Source organism: Gymnoscopelus microlampas (genome assembly GCF_963454915.1).
Source record: "Gymnoscopelus microlampas genome assembly, chromosome: 20".
In the NCBI taxonomy this organism is placed as follows: Eukaryota; Metazoa; Chordata; class Actinopteri; order Myctophiformes; family Myctophidae; genus Gymnoscopelus; species Gymnoscopelus microlampas.
In genome coordinates this window covers 34,932,325-34,957,271 of record NC_139957.1, presented here as the reverse complement: position 1 = coordinate 34,957,271, position 24,947 = coordinate 34,932,325, and the positions used below count along the sequence as shown (strand labels likewise).

The 24,947-nt window shown below is 44.5% G+C and overlaps 1 protein-coding gene across 2 annotated transcripts in view; it reads right to left on the bottom strand.

Annotated features, from left to right (window-relative positions):
- Positions 1 to 2,992: 2,992 nt before the first annotated feature.
- Positions 2,993 to 24,947, bottom strand: part of akt1 (v-akt murine thymoma viral oncogene homolog 1) — a 50,478-nt gene continuing 28,523 nt past the window's right edge. For both annotated transcript variants that reach the window (XM_084043900.1, XM_084043901.1), the window contains exons 4-14: positions 21,994 to 22,105; positions 21,458 to 21,584; positions 19,354 to 19,485; positions 19,151 to 19,216; positions 17,197 to 17,265; positions 16,752 to 16,877; positions 14,493 to 14,621; positions 7,466 to 7,680; positions 6,080 to 6,167; positions 5,106 to 5,208; positions 2,993 to 3,962 (exon numbers count right to left, since the gene is read on the bottom strand). In XM_084043900.1, coding sequence (XP_083900026.1) covers positions 3,883 to 3,962; positions 5,106 to 5,208; positions 6,080 to 6,167; positions 7,466 to 7,680; positions 14,493 to 14,621; positions 16,752 to 16,877; positions 17,197 to 17,265; positions 19,151 to 19,216; positions 19,354 to 19,485; positions 21,458 to 21,584; positions 21,994 to 22,105 — 1,247 coding nt within the window. In that variant the 3' untranslated portion in view covers positions 2,993 to 3,882. The remainder of the gene's footprint in view (positions 3,963 to 5,105; positions 5,209 to 6,079; positions 6,168 to 7,465; positions 7,681 to 14,492; positions 14,622 to 16,751; positions 16,878 to 17,196; positions 17,266 to 19,150; positions 19,217 to 19,353; positions 19,486 to 21,457; positions 21,585 to 21,993; positions 22,106 to 24,947) is intronic.

Sequence of the window (24,947 nt, the reverse complement as noted above, 5' to 3'; positions counted from 1 at the left end):
ACTAATAATAATAGTAACTACAATTTTGAGGTACTTTTACTTTTTACTTTACTTTTACTTTTACTGGAGTATTTCCAACTTTCATACTTTTTCGTCCACTCCACTACATCTCAGAGGCAAACATCATACTTTTTACTCCACTACAATTAATTATATTAACTTCATTTACAAGTTACTTTGTAGATTTTAATTATTATTACAAAACATACATTAACCACCAAGTTCAGCCCTATTTAAACTTTGGCTATTTGAAATAGCCGAGCTACAAGCTCACAATGTGCATTGTGAGCTTGTAGATCTGCTATTTTCAAATTATTTTTTACATATTTTATACATTTGGAATCTTGTGAATTGGGTCATTCTGCATAATGACTACTTTCTACTTTTGGTCCTCTGAGTACATTTTGACACCAATACTTTTGTAATTTTAAGTACATTTAGAATTCCTGACTCTTACTTGTAACAGAGTATTTCTACATTGCAGTGCATTGATACTTTTACTCAAGTCAAAAATGTGAGTACTTTTTCCATCACTGGGACAGTCAGGGCCCCATGAGAGAGCAAGTGCATTGTGGCCCACCACGCATCTGCGGCCACTAGGTGAGGAGTGGTTGTTGTCAGGTGAGTGTCACACTGGGCCAAGCCACGGTCCTGCCGCGAGGCCCAGCGGCACTGCACTGCGAGCTGGCCACGGACAGACTGTGAGCCCTGGCTGTCAACATCTGCTCCAGAGACGGTACCATCTGCCCTGCCTGGGCCCAGGGGAACATCCCCTCCATCTCACACCAGCTGCAGAGCCACAGCAGACACACACAACCTGAGCAGAGCAACCCTGTCAGAGCAGCGCCAACACAGACACAGTCCACCGTAAAAGTCCTGCATCATTTATATTTACAATTTAGGCCCAGCGAGCAACTTAGAATTACAGTAGCAGTGAGTCAGAGTGACGTGACCGTGGTGCGCGGCCGGTCCTCCATTAAGCCAATTTTAATATAGGATAGAATAAGAAAAGCACAAGTAGAACACAAGTTAGAATCATGAATGTTGAAAGAATGTGCTGAAATTGATTGTGATTCTTTAATTTGAAATTTTAGATTGTCATTTATTAGTACACTTTGACAATATAAAATTGCTGAACTGCAGATTAATTTATGTACACTGATTTCTTTCAGCATTAAAATGACAGCATTAATATGACAAACCTGTACAGTTTGCAAGCACTTTTAATTTATTTCCTTGGGGCAGAGCGGTTTAGAAGTAAGTCTGTATGACTGTTTGTGGCTAATCTCATAAACCACTGGACCCCACTTTGGAAACCACTGCTTTAAACATTTCACATGACAAAACATGAGCCACCTAAGTTATCGTTAAGACCTTTTATTTCATCAATTTGAAAGGAAACAGTAAAAACAGTGTACAAAGTTTATATTATTTGTTTACTAAAGCTGGTGTCCTCTGTCTCAGGAATATGGTAGAAGAAGCAGGTACAAAAAAAGATGAAATAAAAAATAAAAGTATAAAATGCATTTCCCTATTTTCAGAGGGTGACAGCAAAGGGTGAGTGTGCATAGGATTAAGTAACAATCAGATTCAAAAATTGAACAAAAAAGGTTTGTTTGCGAACTATCGAAGTGAAAACAATACAGTAAAAACCATTACATTCAACAACGTATGATGCACTTATGAGTAATGATTATCAGTCCTCTTGAAAACAACGACACTGAGGTGTTCTGGAAACTTTGAAATGTCATGGTACATTATTTAGAAACAAATTTTCAAATTTTCCAAGATTCTTAGTTTAAGGGGAATAAGGAAAAAAACAAACACATTTGCCATATTTCTAGTCACAATTCAATTCACATCCAAAAAGAAACAACTTTTAGTCTTTACCATGCGTAAAGTCCAAGTAAAAGTCCAAATACAATCATTTTTTGGGGGGGCAACAAAGTGCATATCATTGGCACGGTCCAACTCATTTTAGTCTATGTTGGTTTCATATAAATAACTCCAAACCTTATGAAGTGATGGAAGCCCGCCCTCCCCCATAGCAGATCAAAGACTCTGTATGTTACAGTATGTTCCCCTGGAACTCCGTTTACTTGCAGAGAATTCCTAAAGAAGCATAATATGATAAACTGACCTCACTGAGGCTGCAGGCAGAGCACTGGGAGGAACCCCTCCCCCCAATACTGTACTTCTAGGACAGTGGTTCTCAAACCATTTCATGTCAAGGACCCCCAAATTGATATATAATATTTGGCCGCAGACCTCCTTCTGAAAAGATTGTGTGCCAGGGACCCCAATACAAGATTTTTGTAAAAACATGTTTTCTTTTTTTTCTTTCAAGATTTCTTTTTAAAAATAGCTGATCTATCTAGATTGGCTATTTTCAAATAGCCGATGCAAATGGGGTTAAAGTGGTTAAACTGATTTTGATGCTATATTAACACATTTAGTTGGGGACCCCCTGGACCACACTTTGAGAACCACTGTTCTAGGAAGAAAAAACAACATCCCAGCGGAGAGAAGAGGCTCTGATTGGACAGAGAAAGAGAGAGAGCGAGAGAGAGAGAGAAAGAGAGAGAGAAGATGCTCTGATTGGACAGAGCACATAATTGGTACCTAACTACCTCAGAGAAACACACAAGAAAACCCTGCATGTTAATTAACCACTTGAGCCCAATTTCAAAAATTGCGAAAATAGCTGATCTAAAAAACTATGCGTTGTGACCTTGTAGATCGGCTAATTTGGGAAATCTTTGAAGTTTTTGCCTATCATGACACACCCAAAAAAGGGACACCAGGTTGAAGAGTGGTTAAACTCCAAGAGTATAACAATGGACCCGTATAAGGGTCACTCTTCACACTCTCAAGAGTTAAATTAACGCTAAGGATTCTGCTGTGCAGGAGGCGCTAACACAGCATTCAGTCAGGAAGGCATCTTGTACTAAGCACTTACTTCAGAGATGCTGGGAAACGTTCTTTTTTTAAAAATGGGTGTTGGAACAGGCAACCAGAAACGGGTCTCTCGGTGAATACAAACATGGAGAACAACAGGGTGTGCAAACAGCTTTCATACCATTTTCATAACGATATTACTCTGGTTCTGCAATCATCATATCAGACTGTATTCCACAACTATTTCACATAATGACATCATTGAGATCTGTTGGTGTCTTGTTTGGTAACGTACTCAAATTGGGGAGGAAATAGTTAATAAATATCCCTTCTGCAAGTTGACATTTCAGTTTCAGGGAGAATCACGTTCTACAACAAGTCACTAATGCAGACATTTTTGATTTTATTTGATATGGTACATTCATTTTTTTTTGAAGCCCAACATGTTTTGAAGACAAGCTCATGAGGGTAGAACGAGCCGCTTTAGTGAAGGTCACATGATTTTTGAACACACAACGTATATAATCATTGGTCACATCTATGCTGTTGGTCCACTGTATGCCATGTTGTCCACTTTAAAATGGTCAATTCATTATCAACTGGTTCATTTATTATTATTTTTTTAATACAAGATGTCCCTTCTGCAAATTCACAGCAATGGTCTAATTTGTGAAGAATACCGTTTCCCTATTCAGCGTGGCGCACGAACGCCTGTTCTGTAGACAGCGTAACAAGCAGGAAACGCAGGGTAGTGTTTATCTGTTCCAAAGGCCACACAAAACAGCCACAGTTTTCTTTGTTTGTCTAGTATTTCCTCCTTCCTGTAAAACCGAACTGGCAGATTGTAATAGAATATCCACCAAAGGTATTTGTAGACAATGCGGGGAGGAGAGGGCCGTGGCCCCAGTCTTTCAGCATTCAGTCGGGGTGGGGTGTGGGGGGTGAAAGGGAGATGAGATCGGAGGAATGTATGTATATGCTTGTTCAGGCCGTCCCGCTAGCTGAGTAAGAGAACTGCGGGAAATGTGGCCTCCTCTCGCTATCGTAGGGCTCCATGCTGTCATCTAGGAGGGAGAGAGAGAGGGAAGGGGTTAAGGTTGGATCACAGAAGGAGAAGAATGAACAAATTCAATTCATCCTTCCGCTCTGTGGGAGTAGCTCAGTATTATTACATTTATCAATAACAATTGTGATATTTATCTATTCAGTATTGTGATCAGGAAGTTGATAACGCTGACTAGCATGCTTATGGAGAGAGAGCGAGAGAAAGAGAGAGAGAGAGAGATGGACGGAGGGGAGACTTGGTAAAGTTGGGTACAACTCTTTTATGTCTCTGGATCTCCAGGAGAGGGCAGAGTGCTCTCAGGAGAGCCAGGAATACCTGTGGAATAGTTTGTAAAATCATTGTCACTCATTGTCACACCCCCACTCCGCCAGCATTAACTCCAGCACGACTATCATTCCTGTCAAGTACAAGATGTGCTGGGATGCCAAACCAGCAACGATTAGAATTCAAAAGAGAAAAGTGCGTCGGGCGACGCGTTCTCTCATGAGCCGACAGGCAAGTTTTAATTGGAAATTAAACTGAAATGGAATAGTGACAACCATCTTGGGGTCTTGACATGAAAAATAACTTGGTAACACTTCTAAAATAAACATGGTACCTGGCTTTAGTGGCTGGAAGTAATTGAAGGTTCCAATTTCTCACTATCATTCTTAGTATATTCTTAGATGGTGGGGGGTTATAATACGTGTCAGAAGGCAATAACAATTAATTTACTCTCGGAGGTTAGACAATTTATGTGACCTGTGCACTTTATCACAAACATAACAACACAAACTCCAAGTCATACTGATGTTCTGTCTGATACAGAATAGTTGTATGGTGTGTGCGTGTATATTAACTATGGTGTCTGGGTGTGTCTGTGTGTGTGTGTGTGTGTGTGTGTGTGTGTGTGTGTGTGTGTGTGTGTGTGTGTGTGTGTGTGTGTGTGTGTGTGTGTGTGCAGATTCAGTTTATTGTCACTTAAATGCACTGGTCAGGTACATATATCTGGAAATCTTAAGCTGGGAAGCTTCACCAAAATAAAAACAACAGCTTAAAACAAAATTATAAAAGAAGACACAACCTAACAACACTCAATAAAAGTATGCGTGTGTGTGCGCGCGTGCGTGTGCTTGCGTGTGTGTGTGTGTGTATCCGTTACCTTGTCCGGGTGGTGTTATAGTGATGGTCTGTCCTGTGAACTCTTCATCAAAATACCGCGTGTCGGTCTCTGAGGTAACCTGGGGCTTGAAGGGTGGGACCAACTGTTGGTGCAGAGGGGACACATGAGGACATTAGCACATCAGTGCCGTCAATCACTCTGGCAACAGTTGTGGGCCTGGTGACATCTACAAGGTCTCTTGGCGGTTCACATGCTCAGATGTTTGGGCTTGCTATCCCCTCCCTTAAAGCCTGATTTATAGTTTGTCGTACGGCGGAGTCGCGTGTCAGGAAAAATAGCTGATTCCTGATACGTCGTGAGCTTGCAGACAGTGGTGGGAAAAGTACTAAATTTTTTTACTTAAGTAAAAGTAAAAATACTGCAATATAAAAAATACTCTGTTACAAGTCAAAGTCCAGAATTCAAAATGTACTTAAGTAAAATTACAACATATTGGTATCAAAATGTACTTAAAGTACCAAAAGTAAAAGTACTAAAATGTTTGAAAATAGCAGATCTACAAGCTCACAACGCGTTGCGATGCGACACGTTGTGAGCTTGTAGATCGGCTATTTTCAAATAGCCTAGGTATAAAATAGGGCTGAAGTGGTTAATGTATGTTTTATAATGTAATAATTTATATCTAGAAAGTAACTACCGTAGTAACTAAAGTTTTCAAATAATTGTAGTGGAGTAAAAGTACAATATTTGCCTCTGAGATGTAGTGGAGTAGAAGTAAAAGTATTGAAAATTGGAAATACTCCAGTAAAGTAAAAATACCTCAAAATTGTACTTAAGTACAGTACTTGAGTAAATGTACTTAGTTACTTTCCACCACTGCTTGCAGATCTGTCTATTTCTGACACGCGACACGACACGCGTGTCGTACGAAGGGGCATAATTAGGAGGTAGAAGACCACAACAACAGAATAATGAGGGGAAGTTGAAGTGGCATAAAAAATGCAGCAACACACCTTCTTCTCGTAAACGTCTTGCCATTCAATCCCTGCAAAGAACCTATGCTGCATGATCTCCTTGGCGTCGTCTGGCCCTCCTCCTAACCTGGAAGACAAACGCAGCACCGGAAATTAGTCGAGACACTTGCATTTGCACAACAAAACTGTATAAAATTGTATTTAAAGCTCCAATTCAGAACTTATTTTTATGAATAAAACGTTATTTTAACCAATCTGTAAGGCAGAATATGCTAATACAATATAAATATATAAATAGCACGTGTCCCTGGGTAGGACACCTACTGGTTGACAATGTCAATCATTGCAGACGAATTGGACACTAGCTGTGCCGTCTTGTAGTTCATACTTAATTGCAATTACCTCTCTCCGTAGGTTTAGAGACAATAGATATAATAAGATACTAATTTTAAACAATATCACAAGATGTTTAAACAATATCTTATTAGAAGAATATCTACAGATGAATCACAACTGTGCTGATATACAGTACAGTATAACAGCACAACCTTGCATGTGATATTGTTTTTTATACCACAGGTCACTACTATAACCTATTAATTAAGTAATGGGAGACAACAGCTTGTGATTTTTGTTTATTTGGCTCCGTCAACAAATATAGCTCCTTCAGGACTCCATCAACAAAGATGTTGCTTAGCAACATATAGACCAAATAGGCTGAGTGGTTAAATAACAAGCTAATGGAGTGATTAGACATTACGGACGGTGACATTACGGACGGTGACATCGAGACGCGTTGCTACAGGCACAGACGCTTCAGAAAGGCCTTGGCAAACAGGGGCTGTGTCCACTCTGAGCGTTTGGCTGCTAGCGCTACCGCTGTACTTGGCAATCTTGTTTAAAAGCACTGTGACCAATGGTGCGACTCCATGCCTTGTGCTAAAAAGTTGAGAATATTTCAACGTTTATGCACATCTAAAAACGGCCAGAAAGAGGCGAGCCGGTTAGGACGCACAATGCCTTCTTCAGCGAGTGCCCGGTTCACTTTATATTAGACCTGTTAAACCTATACATTGTTATACCTTTCAATCCGGGACAGCTATTTTTAGAATCAGCCTCAGGTCTAAAACGGTTAAGAACATTTAAATATAATTTAAGTTAAGTCCTATTGAATATTGTTAAAAAATAACTGATCTACAAGCTCACAATGCGTTGCGTTGTGAGCGTTGTGAGCTTTGTGAACGCGCTGTGAGCGTGTAGCTCACAACGCCGATATATCAGTCGAGCTCTAGTGAGCACCACAGCAAACAGTGCTGTTGTACTGCATATCAGCACTTGCGGAATGGCTCTTGTCCTATCAAATTCCTCGGCCCGGAACCAACTGTTGTACTGTATAATGTTATAATGTACTGTATAACTCCTCACCTCTGCTTGGGGTCTTTTTTGAGCAAGCCCGAGAGCAGAGAGCGTCCTTCGGGGCCCAGCGTCCTCGGGAAGCGGATGTCCTCCATCAGGATGAGCTCAAACAGTTTCTCGTGGTCCTGGTTGTAGAACGGCAGTCTGCCGCACATCATCTCGTACATGACCACCCCCAGGCCCCACCAGTCCACAGCGCGCCCGTAGTCGTTGTCTTCTAGCACCTGGGAAGCCATTAAAAGAACATTTTTTAATGACGATTTCTTCCCCAAATACCTGTAAAGAGACTGGGAAGAAGGCGTTGATGTATTCTACGCCTTCTGTCTGGAATACGATATATTGATCTCGTTAAATGTTTTAACAAAATTGCTTATAAGCTTGTAGATCTGTTATTTTTTTTATCTGACAATGTTTGACAATAATGACGTGCCAAAAATAGGACCCTCACATTGAAAGTGATTAAAATTCCAAGTTAATGAATTGGGAGGCAAACTTGTTCAGATGTCTCCCTTGAACAAGAGATTCTTGACCACTAGAACCCCAGCATCCATACGTATTCTGGGGAGGAACATTAGCCAAAAATATTGCGACACATTCTGAGCTTTTCGGCGAAGAGATTTGCTGTAGACTGAAAAACGAGCGCACCACCAAGTACAGTGCCAACTCAGGTCTATTTTACTAGTCTAGAGAGGGTTTAAGTGGTTAATCTTAATAGGACTTTGCTGTATGAGCGGAGTCGCTGTGGTGCTTGTACTATTTATGTACTACTTATGTACTATTTTAACATCTAATATTGTTCAAGGTTATTTGGTGCTTGGATTACTGGGCCGTCACTGATGTCAATTAATGTGACAAAACCAAAGAATCTGTTTTATTTGTCACATCACAGGTTTACAGGTGTAAAGCAGTGGGTGAAATCATTTTTCTCGTGCCAAATTCCACATTCACACAACGACAACACCACCACCGTGACAAGATATTGCGAGTATAAGAAGGACTGCTAATGGGTTGTTAATGAGTGAACGCAGATGTGCTCGGTAGCTTCATCGCAGCGTACGCCGTTTGCCCGTCTCCCATACCGTCTGCACGTGTTGTGCTCGGACATCAGAAGGCTCTGTAGGCTGTAGTACATATACAAAGCATAGAGGCCGCTGGACTGCCCCCCCCCCCCTTCCCCAATTCACTAGCCCTCCCTCCTGGTCTGGGCTTTCCAGGCAGCCCCAGCCAACACTGACTCACATCTCACATTAGGAGCACGGATAAAGTTTCCCCTGGAGCCCTGCATATTTAATCACCAGAGGTCCATGGTACACACACACACACACACACACACACACACACACACACACACACACACACACACACACACACACACACACACACACACACACACACACACACACACACACACACACACACACACACACACACACACACGATTTAATCAACAACCGACAGAGCTGTGTGTGGGGGGGTGGGGGGGCGGGGGGACTGTCCCGGTAAGCATACATAAGTGTCTGGAGCGACTATAGCAATACAATCCTTTTTGTACGCAAAGCACACAGACGCGTACAGCCGCCAACGTGCGGGGGCAAAATGTTTCATCTTATTCCCCAAAAATTACTTTTTCCTTGACGGTTCTTAATGAGTGCGACTGCTCCAGCTCTGTGCTCTGTGAACAGAACAACCTGTTGCATGACTAATGCACTGCTGAGTGGAGTTGTTCCAAGGTCCCCGGGGACATGTACTGGATTCTACCTCGCCAGGCAGCCGGATGTTGAAGGTGAAATCTAGACAAGGAGAACAGTCTGTTCTTTTAAAACCTCCAGCAAGGTGATTCAGCCCCCAAGAATAGAATCATAAGGTAAAAAAGACATGGACGGATTAAATGAATTAAATATGGACGCGCCGCGGCCCGCCGGCCCCGCCAGCGACGGCCCTGAAAACAGATGGACTGACGTGTCCGTAAAAGGAACAAAAACTGCTGTGTGCGTGTGTGTGTGCGTGCGAGCGGACAGCCGCGGCTGTGTCTTTGGGCACGCTGGCCGGCGCTGCGGTGAGTGGCGAGCGTCGAGGAGGTGGTGGAGGAGGAGGACGAGGTCTTGGGGGGGGGGGGGGGGTGGGAGTAACGTGAAGCCGGCCCGGTGCTAGGATTACTGGGCCGTCTCTATTTCCAGCGCTGCTGTCGTGTGATTCACACCGTGCGACAGCTGGGCCTGCAGCTGCCCCATATATGTAGAAGAGCTCCACAGCTGTGAAGCTGCCAGGAGCACAGGAGCCAAGCTCATCCCTCATACACGTAACCAGGACTGCCTGCCTGCCTGGGCCCCCAGCCCCCCAACCCAACGCCGTTCCACTGCCCCCAAAGGAGCAGAGATGGGAGGGGAGGGGGGGGGGAGAGGAGAGGAGAGGGGAGACAAACACTCGCTGTTGCTCCAGTGCTCTAGTTCAGTGGTTCTCAAACTTTTTCATGTCAAAGGACCCCCAAAATGATATGTATTTGGCTACGGACCCCCCCATTTCAAAACATTTTGTTCTAGAAGCAAAGATTTGAGTTACAAATGTTCGCTTTAAAAAATACATATATTCAAAAGGTTTGCACGTATTTTCAAGATTTTTCAAAAATAGCAGATCTACAAGCTCGTAGCGCGGCACAAAGCCAAAGTATAAAAGGTTAAAATTATTGTGATGCTATATTAACACATTTAGCTGGGGACCCCCTAGTACCCCCCAAGGACACCTGGGGGTCCCCGGACCCCACTTTGAGAACCAGTGCTCTAGTTGATATGACTGCACTCCAAACTTCTTTCTCTCTGTTAGAAGTAGGAAAGCATAATGCAATACTAATCGGAAGTGTCTTAATACGAATGAATATGAATGTTTATTGAAGAAATAGCTGTGCACCAAATTAACCACTTGAAACATCTCTATTAGGTGGAACATTCGCAGAAAATAGCAGAAGTATATTGTATAAGTATAGTGATTATGTGGCTACACGTTTCAAACTAGTTTTCTTCCTCAGGTGCACTGAAACGCATAGCAACAACTGCATGTACTATATATGACTACAGTCACCTGTGTTCCTGGCAGTCTCGCTGCCTTTCTTATTTGGAACACAACTATTGCTTCAATTAGCGTTAATTGTTTTGTTCTTTTGCAATCAAGGAGCTTCTTAGTGATATGTTATGGTTTGGAGTGTATACTTGGAGGCCACGGTTTTTGTGCTCATCTCTTTTAACCACTTAAGCCCTACTGTCTAAGTGTCTATACTTTGTCAAATAGCGAAAATAGCTGATCTGCTTCTGATTCTTGTTATTTGACAGGTTTTTGGACATTTTCTCTAATACTGACATGCCCAAAAAGGGACTCAAGCTGGGAAGTGGTTAAAAACTCTCTAGTAGTTCTGCAGCCAATGTTCCAACTTTGCCGGTGGAACTTGGTTTCGCCGCACTGACTACAAGCTTTCCCGATCATCCGTGTCAGTTATTCTCTAAATGTGTCTCAGTTAATACTATTTTTTCATCCCCTTGCGTACTGAGAGTTAATTTAAATTTAACACTCAGGGTGTTACTGTGTGCTTAATAAGACAAGGTGACAAAACGAGTCCCGCCTCGCTGCCGCCGCTAGAGACAAACCAGTTCAGTGCTGCTGCTGGGCAGAGGGGGGGGGGGGGGGGTACAAAGCCCCCCTCACCCCCCTGTTTCTTTCTCTCCCTCCTGCCCTGGGTGGAATATTCCCAGACGTTACAGCATTCCTGTGCAGCACACACAACAAGGTCATTGTTTACTGCAGAACAACCTGTAACACTGCCTGGCCCAGCGCTCCACGGAGACGCTTGCCAGTGACCCTGGTTGCCATGGTAATGCCCCCTGATGTCTCCCTGCGCTCCCTCTCCGCTGCCATCACAAGGCTCCATTACTGCGAGGACAAGTGAACTGTCAGGGGCAGGTGGATTTTTGTAGGCAGTTTCAAGGAAAAAAACGAAACAAACAAAAACACAAAACGCCCAAAAAGTGTTTTATATTTATCCACTTAAAGCCCTATTTTATACTTTGGCTATTTTCATAAATTCATACATTTTTGAAAGATTGAGAAAAATGATAAAGATTTTAACCTACAGCATGAAGACATGTGGACGCCAGGGTTGTGTCTCATGCCTGCTCAGGTGTGAGTAAGTCATTATGAAAGAAGAGTTCTTTTATTGGCTCAGATCTTGGCGCTGAGCACCGAAGGCCGGGTCAGGCAGAGAAGAACAGAATGAGCCTCTGACAGATGAATGAATGGGGCTCAGGGACGTGTTGGTGGGGGCTGCTAACGGGGGGGGGGGCGGTCTGAAGGACTGAGGGGTTGGCGTGCACATCATCATGGCCCTGGCTCTGCCCAGGTCAGGGATGGCATCCCAGGCAGCAGCAGTGAGCCCCCAGGCTCCCCCAGTGCCATACAACAGCTGTAGCCAATGTGGCACTTTTTCTCCAGGGGCGGAAGCTCGCGTTTCCTGACGCACTGCCAAGCCCCCCCCACCTCCTTCCCAACAACACACACACACACGCACACACACCCACACACGCACACCCCCTTTAGCAAATTCCGAATGGAGGCTAAAAACAACGATCCAGCAACTGTGTCAACATGGTCACCCTTCTCCCCGGGAAAACATTCTTTTATGACGAGAAGGGGCTGTCGCAAACTCACACATTCACCCACACTCACACATTCACCCACACACACACACACACACACACACACAGCTGACATTCACAATACCATATAGTGTTGCACGGACAACTCCAGCGCTTGTCATACCTGCACGCAATGGGGGAGTAGCCACGCCCCTGTACACGGAGAACCCTCCCTAAGCAGCGAATGTGAGCCCAGAGGATAGCAGGACGCCCTGCCCTGGCCTCAACGCAACACTCATTAACTCACAGTCTTCAGCTGAAGATTAGACAGGCATTCAGGAACAGCTGCCCATTCTTCCTACATACCTCGCACTGACCAAAGTCTGGCCACACGCTACATTTTTCACTTTCCGCATTCAAGTCGTGCCACCGGCTATGAGTCTACTTTCATGTTTTATGTGTCCCTAATTGATTTATGTTTCATAATCCTTAACCACTTTGGGCATGTGGCACATTTCTTCAGCAAATTTCGAAATAAATAAATAAGATAAAACATGGCCTAAATAGCAGAATAGATCTACATGCTCACAGCGCGGTGTGATGTGTTGTGTGAGTGAGCTTGTAGATTTTTAACCTTTCACCAAGTATATGGTTAACCCTTTCTCCAGTTGAATCATACTGGTAGGTACTGCACCAGCTAGGGGTAATTTCAACATGGTTTTTGATATATACTCTAAGTCATGGGGGTCCGTGATCCCTAGGGGGTCCTCAGAGTCATCGCAGGGGGGCTGCCACTTTATTGTTTGATGGTAACGTTTTTTTATTAGATTTTTCAAAATATTTTAAAATGTCTGGAAATACACATTAACATGAATCCAACATATTGGTTACCATAGCAAAGATACATTGTAAAGATTTTATTTCTTACACAACACTTTGTAAAGGCTGTGGCTCCACAAGTGCTAAGTTAGTGCTGAATTGGACTCCGTCATGAAAACGGTCAATATTGTCAAGAAGAGTGCTTTGGAAACACTCTCTATCTCACTCTCTCTACTGTCTGGGCTGCTGCAGGAGAAGAAGGAGAAGCTCTACTTCACCATTCTCAGGTTTGACGGTTTTCATGGGATCATGCGTGTTGGCGTTATGCACGTCTACAGTGGCGTTTCTGGACATTCAGCCTCCCTCGGCACGATGACGAGAACAAGCGCTGTGATTTTAAAGAAGGAGAGCCGAAGTGATCAGTCCTCCTTCCTTACTGTTATTGAGATGGTAGGAAAACTGAGAGGGAAGGCGTAGGAGGAGCACTTTGCAAGCCTGCACGCAATTTATTTTTAAATTGCTTTAAAAATAAAATTTATATCAGTATTGGCCTAATGGCTTTGAACTTTGGAGCCGTCAAGAAAACCAGAGACAGACAGATGCTTGTAAAAATGTCATAAAAAAGTATAGAGGTGTATACTTTTGTCTCATGCTGTGTTCCTCACAGGAGGAAACCACTCACAGCAACCACTCTAACCCAGCAGTCGGTGGTAATGGTGACGGAGGCGTGAACATTTTAACATGTACCGTAGCTGCGATCAATCTGTCGCTCAAGTTAAACATAGCGCTACCTGCTTCTGCTGCCTGTGAAAGGCTTTTAGTGAATCTGGATTGATTCAACTCAAGAAAGGGGAAGAATTATGGCGCTCGGGTGGTGCAGGAGTAAATGCCTTTTGACCACCGTGGAGTCTGGGAGTTCGAATTCACTGCGGTGCAGACGGTTTGGCCGAGGGTCTTTCTATACAAACAAACACAATTGAACATGTTCGGTGGAGGGAAGCTGGACAGGGAGGTGATCTTTATCGCTGTACGTACTCCTACGGGGGCTGGGCTAGCGTTTGTCAGTGGGGAATGTTAAACAGGAGGAGTAGGAAGGAGGTGCTACATCCTCCCGGTTCGGGGCTCCTCATTGGCAGGTGAGCCAGTAAGGTTACATGAATTTCCCCCGGGGATAAATAAAGGTATCTATCTATTTATCTATCTGTCTACAACAGCAGTGACACCACAGAAATGGGGAGGAATTCATGGGCAAGGAAAACAACTAAATTGGGGAGAGAAAAGGGGTAAAAACGCTACTGTAAATTAAGGTTAGGAAACACTGTTTTAACCCTTTCAATCCGGGAAAGCATTTTTTAAAATGTATTTTGCTACATGTAAACTACATATCGTTGCTGTCGGGCAGAAACCTCTTATCTCCATATTTTAACTTTTTGTGTTTTTTTCATAAATTAATGTCCTACTTGATCATACTACACTAACTACAGTGTCACACAAAAGCATCAGATAGTAGCAGATATATAATATACGTTTTTCAGAAAACTGTTAGGATTTAGGTGGTGTTTTTAGGCCTCAGGTCTAACTGAGTTAAGCTGTCGTACCTCGGGAGCCAGGTACTCAGGTGTTCCACAGAATGTCTTCATGGTGGCTCCGTCCTTGATCCCCTCCTTGCACAGACCAAAGTCTGTGATCTTTATGTGTCCATCTTTGTCCAGCATGAGATTTTCCAGCTGAGGGGGCGGACACACACACACACACACACACACACACACACACACACACACACACACACACACACACACACACACACACACACACACACACACACACACACACACACACACACACACACACACACACACACACACACACACACACACACACACACACAGAGTAAATTAAACGGTAATTTCATCATCAGCATAAAATCAATAGTTGGATGGAGCGAGTGAGCGAATGAGTTATGGCTGATGGACGGACATCTACTGACAAACATAATGAGTTATGGCTGATGGACGGACATCTACTGACAAAAGTAATGAGTTATGGCTGATGGACGGACATCTACTGACAAACATAATGAGTTATGGCTGATGGACGGACATCTACTGACAAACATAATGAGCTATGGCTGATGGACGGACATCTACTGACAAATATAATGAGTTATGGCTGATGGACGGACATCTACTGACAAACATAATGAGTTATGGCTGATGGACGGACATCTACTGACAAACATAATGAGTTATGGCTGATGGACGGACATCTACTGACAAATATAATGAGCTATGGCTGATGGACGGACATCTACTGACAAACATAATGAGTTATGGCTGATGGACGGACATCTACTGACAAACATAATGAGTTATGGCTGATGGACGGACATCTACTGACACACATAACGGTACAGACTGGGGTCAGTATTCAATTGCCATTTATTTTAACCATGCAGCGTATATAGTATGTACAGTATACATTTTACTCTACATATTAGGAATATTTGACATATCTGACCTGGTTTCTATTTCTATATCTATTCTTTCCCCCTTTCTTGAAAACTGCAAATCATGGGAGCTTGTAGAACAAAGAATTTCACCCATTTCTTTTGTTACACCTGTAAACATGTGATCCTGCGATGACAATGATGTTGAAGAACTGAGCAATATAGGCTAATTTGAGGCCTTGTGGCTGTGTATCTCACAGTGTTGTGAATTGGCATTGCGTGGCCTTTCTTTTAATATCACTGTGTCCTCTCTCTCTCTCTCTCTCTCTCTCTGTCTCTCTCTGTAAAAGTCACCTGGCAGCTGTAGCTCACACGTGGCCAGCAGCGCCAGGCCAGAGTCAGCACATCCTCCAATCCTGCTACTCTGGCATTTTCAGGAGAACCCTAGCAGGCTGGGAGCCTGCCTTGTAAACCCAAGGGGAGAGAGGGGGAGGAGGGAAGGAGGGAGGCGGGGGCTGTGCTGACCTGGCTGGTACAGTTTTCATCAGCTGGATGAAGCCGAGCTACAGATGCCCCACGCAATACCACAGCCACCGTCCTCCTAATCCCCATAACCCCTGCCTTTCATAACCTAAGAGTCACCAGACATCTGCCTCTGCTGCTTCCCGTCCTCCCAAAATTATTCGCTGGGCTTGTGGCTCCGTGACATTTCGAAGAAGCACCTGACGCCTTGAAGGGCCGATGTGTAAGGCAGACACATTTTACGTAAGGCTGGCAGAGATTTTCCTCGGCCAGCCTTACGTAAACTGTGTCTGCTCTCTGCCTGTCTGTCTGTCTACTTTACTTTAAAGTATTTAACTATAACGGAAATCGGACGATTTGCGTTCTAAATCTACAAAAGTGAGCCTTGTATGCGCCTTTTATACTATAATGTTAGGACAATGTCACCATTTTCCACTCTCTTAGCACCAATATAACATATACTGAATATACTGCACAGCAACCTACATATCCAGCCAGTCCCATGCATGTAGTACAAAAACCCCACCAATGTCTGGGTGTTACATAGGGAGGTGGTAGTTATTTCTGTCTAGTTGCAGTAGGAGGATGGACCCTGCCTGCCTGCCTGCCTGCCTCCAGCTGCAGTGAGGTCTGGTAGTCTGATCTGGGGGAAGGCCGATCAATAAGCTCAATGGCTGCTGCTGCTGCTGCTACTGCTCTGGATGGAGGCGAGCCCTATTTATATCCTGCCAGGGGAGAAGTAGAGAGAGAGAGAGAGAGAGAGAGAGAGAGAGAGAGAGAGAGATAGAGACAGAGAGAACAAGCGGAGAGACAGAGAGAGATGGAGAGAGAAACAGAGAGAGAGAGAGAGAGAGAGAGACATAGGAAGATAAAGTTTTCCCCGACCCACCTTTAGGTCCCGGTAGACCACGTTCCTCTCAGCATGCAGGTAATCCAGCGCTGACACTATCTCGGCCCCATAGAACCGCGCTCGCTCCTCCGAGAACACCCGGTCCCTAGACAGATGGAAAAAAAGCTGCAGGAGGTATAGAGGAAACACAGGGAGGTATAGAGGATAGAGAGGGAGGTATAGAGGAAACACAGGGAGGTATAGAGGATACGGAGGGAGGTATAGAGGAAACACAGGGAGGTATAGAGGATACGAGGGAGGTATAGAAGAAACACAGGGAGGCATAGAGGATACGGAGGGAGGAGAGGGGAGAGCATGAGTGACAGGAGAGGAGAGGAGAGGAGAGGAGAGGAGAGGCATTAAAGAGAATGTTAGAAATTACTCCTTGTGAGGACGATCGATCAGATCCCCCGGCTACAAATTCATTGATGGTTTTTGAGCTCACCTCACCACCGTTTGCATACTCCATGACAAAGCACAGTCGGTCGTGTGTCTGGAAGGAGTATTTCAAACCCTGCAGATGGAGAACAGAAGAAATCAATGCTGAAATTGAACAGTAATGCCTGATTTGTGCTTGGGTTGCACACTGTGTCACGCACCGGAAACAGCCGATCTACAAGCTCACAACGCTTTCGCATTACAGCCCTACCCGTTGAGCTTATTGTGAGCATATATATTGACTATTTTCCATACAGGACACCGGCGTTACACTATGTATAAATCAGGCTTAATGGTTTCTGGCTGAGGCAAGAGGAACACAACTGAACCACATAATGCAGTATAGCTGCGTTCTTTTACACTTCATTTCTGCAGCTTGGAGAGTTAGGAAAAACAGCGGCACGGTGTGTCAAGGCTCTCCAATTATTGTTGAATGCCAACTAGCCCCGTCTGTGACCTCTCCCTTCACAGTAGCTCTGGTACTCGGCCACATAGTGTTGCAATCCAAATAAAGGTATTTTTCTTAACCTATTTTCTAACATCATATCGCAATTTGAAGGTATTGACATGTTCCTACGTACGGCGATCTGTAGTAAAAAAAATCAAACTGATCTCAACTGCTTAATTTTTTTATTTTTATTTTTTTACAGCTTGTGCAGAATTTTACATGGAAGCGCATTCCCGATCTGCTGCTGATGCTGGAAAATAGGTCAGAAATACCTTTATTTTCACGGCAACCCTAATTCTGGACTGCAATGGTATGTGACACAAGTCCCAAGCTATAGTGATGGGTGAGGTCACAGATGGGGCTATATGCCAACTACGGGTCACATACATTGTGAGCAAAACACATTATGTGTTACCATCACCCACCACTTAAAACCGACAATCCAGAAGAGCTTTTGAATTCAATCGTCCAAGTCTAAATGATAAAAAAAAGAGGTCTAGCACAGCTCTCTAAAACTATTCCTAGCCTGGAGAGGAGTGGCTACTGAGTCTCTTTGTAAATGATAAATGGTGCATTTATATAGAGCCTTTATCCAAGTCACTTTACATGTGCATTACATTCACTTATTCACAGACCAACGGCAGAGGAAACCATGCAAAGCACCAACCTGCTCAATCGGGAGCAGTTAGACGGTCAGTGTCTTGCTCGAGGGCACTTTGACACACAGCCAGGAAGAGCCGAGGATCGAACCAGGAACCTTTCGATTCCAAGACGGCCGCTCTACCTCTTGAGCCACTGCCATGAGTTTAACCACTTGAACCATAGCGTCCCTATTCTGGAGCGGACATTTGGCGGAAATAGCAGAGCTACAAGCTCACAATGCGTTCCAACACGGCGCGTTGTGTGATATTTATTATAGAGTGAAAACAGGATGGGGACTAGTATAGAGCCATGGGTGACCCCGGTCAACCAAGTAGGGTTTAAGTGGTTTTAATGAAGGTTAGGTATAGACGGATTTCCGCGCGACGTCTTCACAGAGCAGAATGCGCAATCTGCGCATGCCCGGGTGAAAGGCGCGTTCGAAAATACAGCCCTGAGCGGCAGTGAGCGCACTGGCCAATACAAACTAATAGGCGAGTGTGCTCCGGTGCGTAATTTCCAAACGCACCCATAGGCTTCCCCCTCCTCTGCGCGGTCATATTCCTCTCATGTTTACTAACAGGAAACCCGTCTATACGGAGGGCCTGCTAAAGCAGTGGTTCTCGAACTTTTTCATGTCAAGGACCCCCAAAATGATATGTATTTGGCTGCGGCTCATAGCGCAGCACCGAGTGCCGCGCTATGAGCTTGTATATCTGCTATTTTTGAATAGCCAAAGTATAAAATATGGTTAAAGTGGTGAAAATGACTGTGACGCTATATTAACTAATTTAGCTGGGGACCCCCTGGTACCCCCGCCCCCCCCCCCCCCCCCCGGACCCCACTTTGAGAACCAATGTCCTACAGTACTTACCGTCAGGAATGGGTGTTTGGAATTCTGGAGCACTCTGTTTTCAGTGAGTGTGTGTGCCACTTCATCCTGAAAGAGACCACAAAGACTATTTGTACAACTTCCACTATGGTCCACCATTTAGATATCAATCAATACCCCCCTTCCCCTCACCCCTTCACGTGTACTTCCTCCGTAGACTTCTCACTCAGAAAGTGCACACTTACTTTCGCCACGATCACCTCCTTCTTTAGGATCTTCATGGCATAGTAGCGTCCTGTGGCCTTCTCCTTTACCAGAATGACTTTGCCAAAAGTGCCTTTTCCCAGGAGTTTGAGGTATTCAAAGTCGTGCATAGTCTACAAAACCCGGCAGAGAGAGCGAGAGAGGAGCATCTGGTTACAAACGGAGGCATTAATGAACTCGCACTCTTTAACTGGCCAAGAACACACAATCCCACTGACAACAACAGAGCATTTAACCACTTTAACCCTGGCGTCCTTATTTTGGGCACGCCATTATAGGTGAAATGTTTTGAAATAATACACAATTGTCTGCAAATACCAGATTTAGGCGCTTGGGTGGCGTAGGGGTAAAGTACCTGTCCACCACCTAAGGGTTCAAATCCACCACGGTGCATTGCATCCAGCTTGGCTGAGTGTCTATATTTGCCTGTGTTCTGCGGATGGAAGCCGGGGCGGGGCGGGGAGGGTCGATCTACGAAAATCGAGTGCGCAGGGCGATCTTTGTCGCTGCGCTATACTCCTTCGGACTGGGCGGTGCCTGTGTCAGTGGGGGGGGGGGGGGGGCTAACAGGAGGAGTAGGACGGCGGTGTTACGTCCTCCTGGTGGGGGCTCCTTACTGGCAGGTGAGTCAGTAGACTAAAATAGCAGTGGCAACACAGAAATGTGTGCAGAGAAATTGGCATAATGACTAAATAGGCAAAGAAAATTTGAAAGAGAAAAAAATGTAATTAGCAGATCTACAAGCCCACAACCATTGCGTTGTGAGCATGTAGATTGGATATTTTGGAATAGCCAAAGTGGTTAAGGCACCGTACCACAGCCACCACGCAATTTTGTGGCACAGTCTATAAAACCAGCAGAGAGAGAGAGAGAGAGAAGCATCTCGTTACAAACGGAGGCATTAATGAACTCTTAACTGGCCAAGACACACAATCCCACTGACAACAACAACAGAAGCATTTAAGTTGCCGTATCAAACCGCCACGGAATTTCCACTCAGAATTTCCAACGGTCCAGCCTATATGCGGCTGTGTCTCGGTTAACCTCTGACCCGGCGGTGCTGGTGAGAATGTTGAAAACGGTTGCGTTCGGGGACATTCAATCCGGTGGCCTTTAGACCTTCGTTTCATGACTCGTGGGCCCACATGTGAGGGTGGTGAAACCTGGTGGACATGCTATCTGGTGCTAAGCCGTCCATGGTTGATTTTAAGAAGCCGACATGGGGCTGAAGGGGGGGGGGCAAACGGAGGTGGGATTAGGTCAGCGTGAGGCTAAATGAGGCAGGTATAGGTGAAGAAAGGGTAGGTAATATAGGCGAGGAGCCATGCTCCAGGTGGGAGCAATTAGGGAGTAGGGCTGTCACGATTACAAATTTAAGTTGACGATTAATTGTCACTCACATAATTGCGATTAACGATTGTGTGTTTGGCATTGAACATTAGAACTTATAAATAAAAAAAAACTAATCTGTTTGCCTTTTAGGCTTTGAAATAAAAAATTGCACAGGGCAGATATGACAAATATAAAAAATTCAGTTAAATATACAAAGAAATTATTGACGTATTTAATAATTGTATACATGTAAAAAAAAATAGCAGAAATAGCTGATCTAGAAGCTTACAAGTGTTGTAAGCTTGTAGATCTGCTATTTCTGCTTTTTTTATATTTGAAAATGTGTGAAAATCTTTCAACATGGAAACGATTATGGCGGTTGTGCAAAAATAATTGCGATTATCTCAAATAATTGCGATTAGACGATTATGTAATAATTGTGACAGGCCTATTAGGGAGAAGTGGAGAAACCGTGAGTGTCCGCTGTGCCCCAGGGGTCTAATACCAGTGGTTCTCAAACTTTTTAGCTCAAGACCCAAAAGAGAAATCAGATGTTTGCCCGGGACCCAAACTAGTGAAAATAGCAGATCTACAAGCCAATAATATTTAGGGATTTCTTTTTCTCGCGAACCACAAAAATGGATCCACGACCCACAAATGGGTCCCAACCCACACTGTTTGGGAAACAGTGGTCAATAGAAGGCCCCCTCCTTTTTTAAACTAAATATCTTGGCTGAGGTGCAGGTTCCGTACCACTTTCTGCCTGGGTTTGGTCAGATACACCTCCATGTCCATGGGGTCAGGAGACGAGTCCATCCTCTCCTCCTCTTGCTTCTGCAGGCCGTCGGCCACTGTCTGGATGGCTTTGGTCCATTCCTCCCTGGAGGGAGGCGGAGGTGGAGATTACATCAGCCCATTTACCACCATGCAACCCCGGCGGACCAATCAGGTGATTGTCATCTTATCAACAGGAAGGCAATTTCAACCGCCGAGGTCCGGCCAACAGCCAGTGGACCTGAGAGCAAGCGTGCCTGTGTGTATGAGTGCATGCGCGCGCGTGCGTGCGTGCGTGCGTGCGTGCGTGCGTGCGTGCGTGCGTGCGTGCGTGCGTGCGTGCGTGCGTGTTAGAACTGGGCTGTAAAAATCTTTACTTTGTCTTTTTTAGCGACAAGGGCAGGTTTGATCTTTTTATGTAAACGATGCGTGTGTGTGTGTGTGTGTGTGTGTGTGTGTAAGCACTGTTTGTCGTTTCTGTCTACAGCCTGAGTACGGTGAGGTGGGGGGCTTGCCTCTCCTCGGGGGTCTCCACGTGGAAGGTGCGCTCGATGACAGTGGTCCACTGTAGGCAGCGAATGATGAATGTGTTGGGCTTCGGCCGTTCTGTCTTCATGAGCTGGCACTCTGACCACAGAGAGAGAGAGAGAGAGAGAGAGAGACAGAGAGAGAGAGAGAGAGAGAGAGAGAGAGAGAGAGAGAGAGAGAGGGAGGGAGGGGGGAGAGACAGAGAGAAAGAAAGAGAGGGGGTGAGTGAGTGAGAGAGAGAGAGAGAGAGAGAGAGAGAGAGAGAGAGGGTAGAGTAAGAGAGAGAAAGAGAGGGGGTGAGTGAGTGAAAGAGAGAGAGAGAGAGAGAGAGAGAGAGAGAGAGAGAGAGAGAGAGAGAGAGAGAGAGAGAGAGAGAGAGAGAGAGAGAGAGAGAGAGAGAGAGATAGAGAGAGAGAGAGAGAGAGAGAGAGGGGGGGAGGAGAGCAGAGCAGAGGCGAGACAGAACCACTGTTAAAACCATTCATCTTTATCGCCACCCTAACAGACACGGTTGGAGGGTCCGTGGGCCTCTCTGGGCTGAACAGGTGCAGTTAACTCCCATCATTGACTCGCCTCTCCTTTGAAACTTTACTTTTGCAGTTTTATTTTCAGTTTGTTTATATATATTTCATTACGGGATTTGATGAATCATGAATCGTTCAGTTTTGACAAACTTTCTCTTGACAGTAAAGGAGCAATTTCATAGGATTTGTGGTGCTTAAATATCTCTCATCCAGTCTGTTCAGGAATTGAGAATTTTGCAACTTCCAAAGGTTATGATGTGACGCAGAAGTATGATGGATTCACAACCGGAAAATGTTCAATTTATTGTCAATTTAAAGAAAATCTCATTGCCACTACTTTTAACTCGCAATTTTCCTAAATTCTCACACTTTTGCAGCAACTAAAATCGCTTCATAGACATTTTTTTCTTCCATCTTTTTTTCCCCCTCTTTTTTTTTACGATTACTCATGACGACGTTATAAGCAAGTTAAAGAAAGCAGAGTCCTCCATCTGCATCTCCCTTCATGCACCAACATCTGTTCCCCAAACGGAACGTGTCAGCAGATACGTCAGGAACGTGACACAAAAAGCGGCCCCGTCCTGATGGATGGAGACTGGGGGTGGTAGACCACCACTGAGCTCCAACATGGCTCCATCGAGGGGGGGGGGGGGGGGTTATCTGTGTAATCCAGCTGCAGCAGCAGCAGCGCCTCGCCATGTGTCCTCCATGGCTGGGGTCGCAGCGGTGACAAAACTCGGGAGCCACCGATGATGGAGACGGAGCTCTGGAGCAGCACCGGGGATAAATAACCCATTAAGATCTGAGGCCGATTCTACAAAATGCCCTTCTAAATCAGCAGCTCTCACACTTTCAACATTATTTTTAATTTTTATAAAAGAATCAAAAATAGCAGATGTATCAGCTCGCAGCGCGGCACAAAGTGGCGCACTGTGAGCTTGTATATCTGCTATTTCTGAATAGCCAACGCTAAAATCTAAAAAATGGATGACACGGATGCTCTCCCGGTTTTAATGGGATAATTGAAATCGGGCGGCTAATAGCCACGATAACTCACAAGTGTCAGGGAGGAAACATTTTGTTAAACAAACAGTATGCTGTCTAATTGCTCAGTTCAGTCATCTGCACAGCTTATCGCAGCAACTTTTGTGTGATGTTGTTGTGGAGAGACCCGGCCCACTGGGCTGGGCTGGGCAGAGCGGCATTTCATCGTTTCCCCCCCCCCCCCCCCCCCGTTTTGTAGAGAAAGATAGGAATGATCAAAAGGGAGGGGAGACGGAATTCGATTAAGTCAAGACAAAAACAAATCACTACAACGTTAACTGCATGTCAGGTGCCTGATGGTCCCATCGGAAGCAGAGAGACTCTCACACACAGGATTAGGGCTGATTATTTTCTTAGTGATTATTCTATCTGACGCGTTTTTGAAAGAAAAACATTATGTAAACGAATCGATGCGGAAAAATTCAAACAAGATTTTTGTTTATAATCGACCAAATCGATTAGTACGATTAAGCCCTAATTCATACTTTGTCGTACAATGTCGTACAATTTCAACTGCGCGGGTCCCGGGCAAACGTCTAATTTCTCTTTTGGGTCTTGAGCTAAAAAGTTTGGGAACGACTGGTACTGCACCATGAATTATTCAATATTGAAAATACTTCTGAAAGCCTCAGCGTGGAAATTCCCCTTCTTGTAGTATCAGCAAAGTGATACTTTTTCTGTCTCTCTTCCATATGTCCAGCGTATGCACCGGCTTGCAATACCTAATCATACGGGACTGTTTAACCAATTAAGACCTGAGGCGACTCTTAAAAATGTTTTCTAAATCCTAAATCCTAATAACGTTTTCAAGATTTTTCAAAAATAGCAGATCTACAAGCTCATAGCGCGGCACTCGGTGAAGCGCTATGAGCTTGTATATCTGCTATTTTTGAATAGCCCAAGAAATCTAAAGTGACAGAGATGCGTTCCAGGTCTAAATGGGTTAACAGGGTGCAAACCATTTTTCTCAATTTGTTGTCATATACAGTATATAGTATATATATTCTGTATACATATATATAAAGACTGTTCACTTAACCTTGTGTACACATAAACAAAGGTACATGCAACAACTCAAAAAATATAAAAAGGAGTCAAATGTGATAAGAGTTAACCACTTAAACCCTATATAATTAGTTGACCGGAGTCCCAAAGGGGGGTCTATATCTTTTTTCGCCGTACACAAAATATCTTTGCCGTGCGATGCATTGTGAGCTTGTGCTATTTTTGCAGAATGTTCACGCAAGAATCGGGAGGACACTAGGGTACATCTCTCGATGTGTCTGGTCTTCAAGATACTCAACTCAAGAGGATCAGTGCCATGTTACCTGTCAAACTACTTCTCTAGAGCATTGGTTCTCAAACTTTTTCAT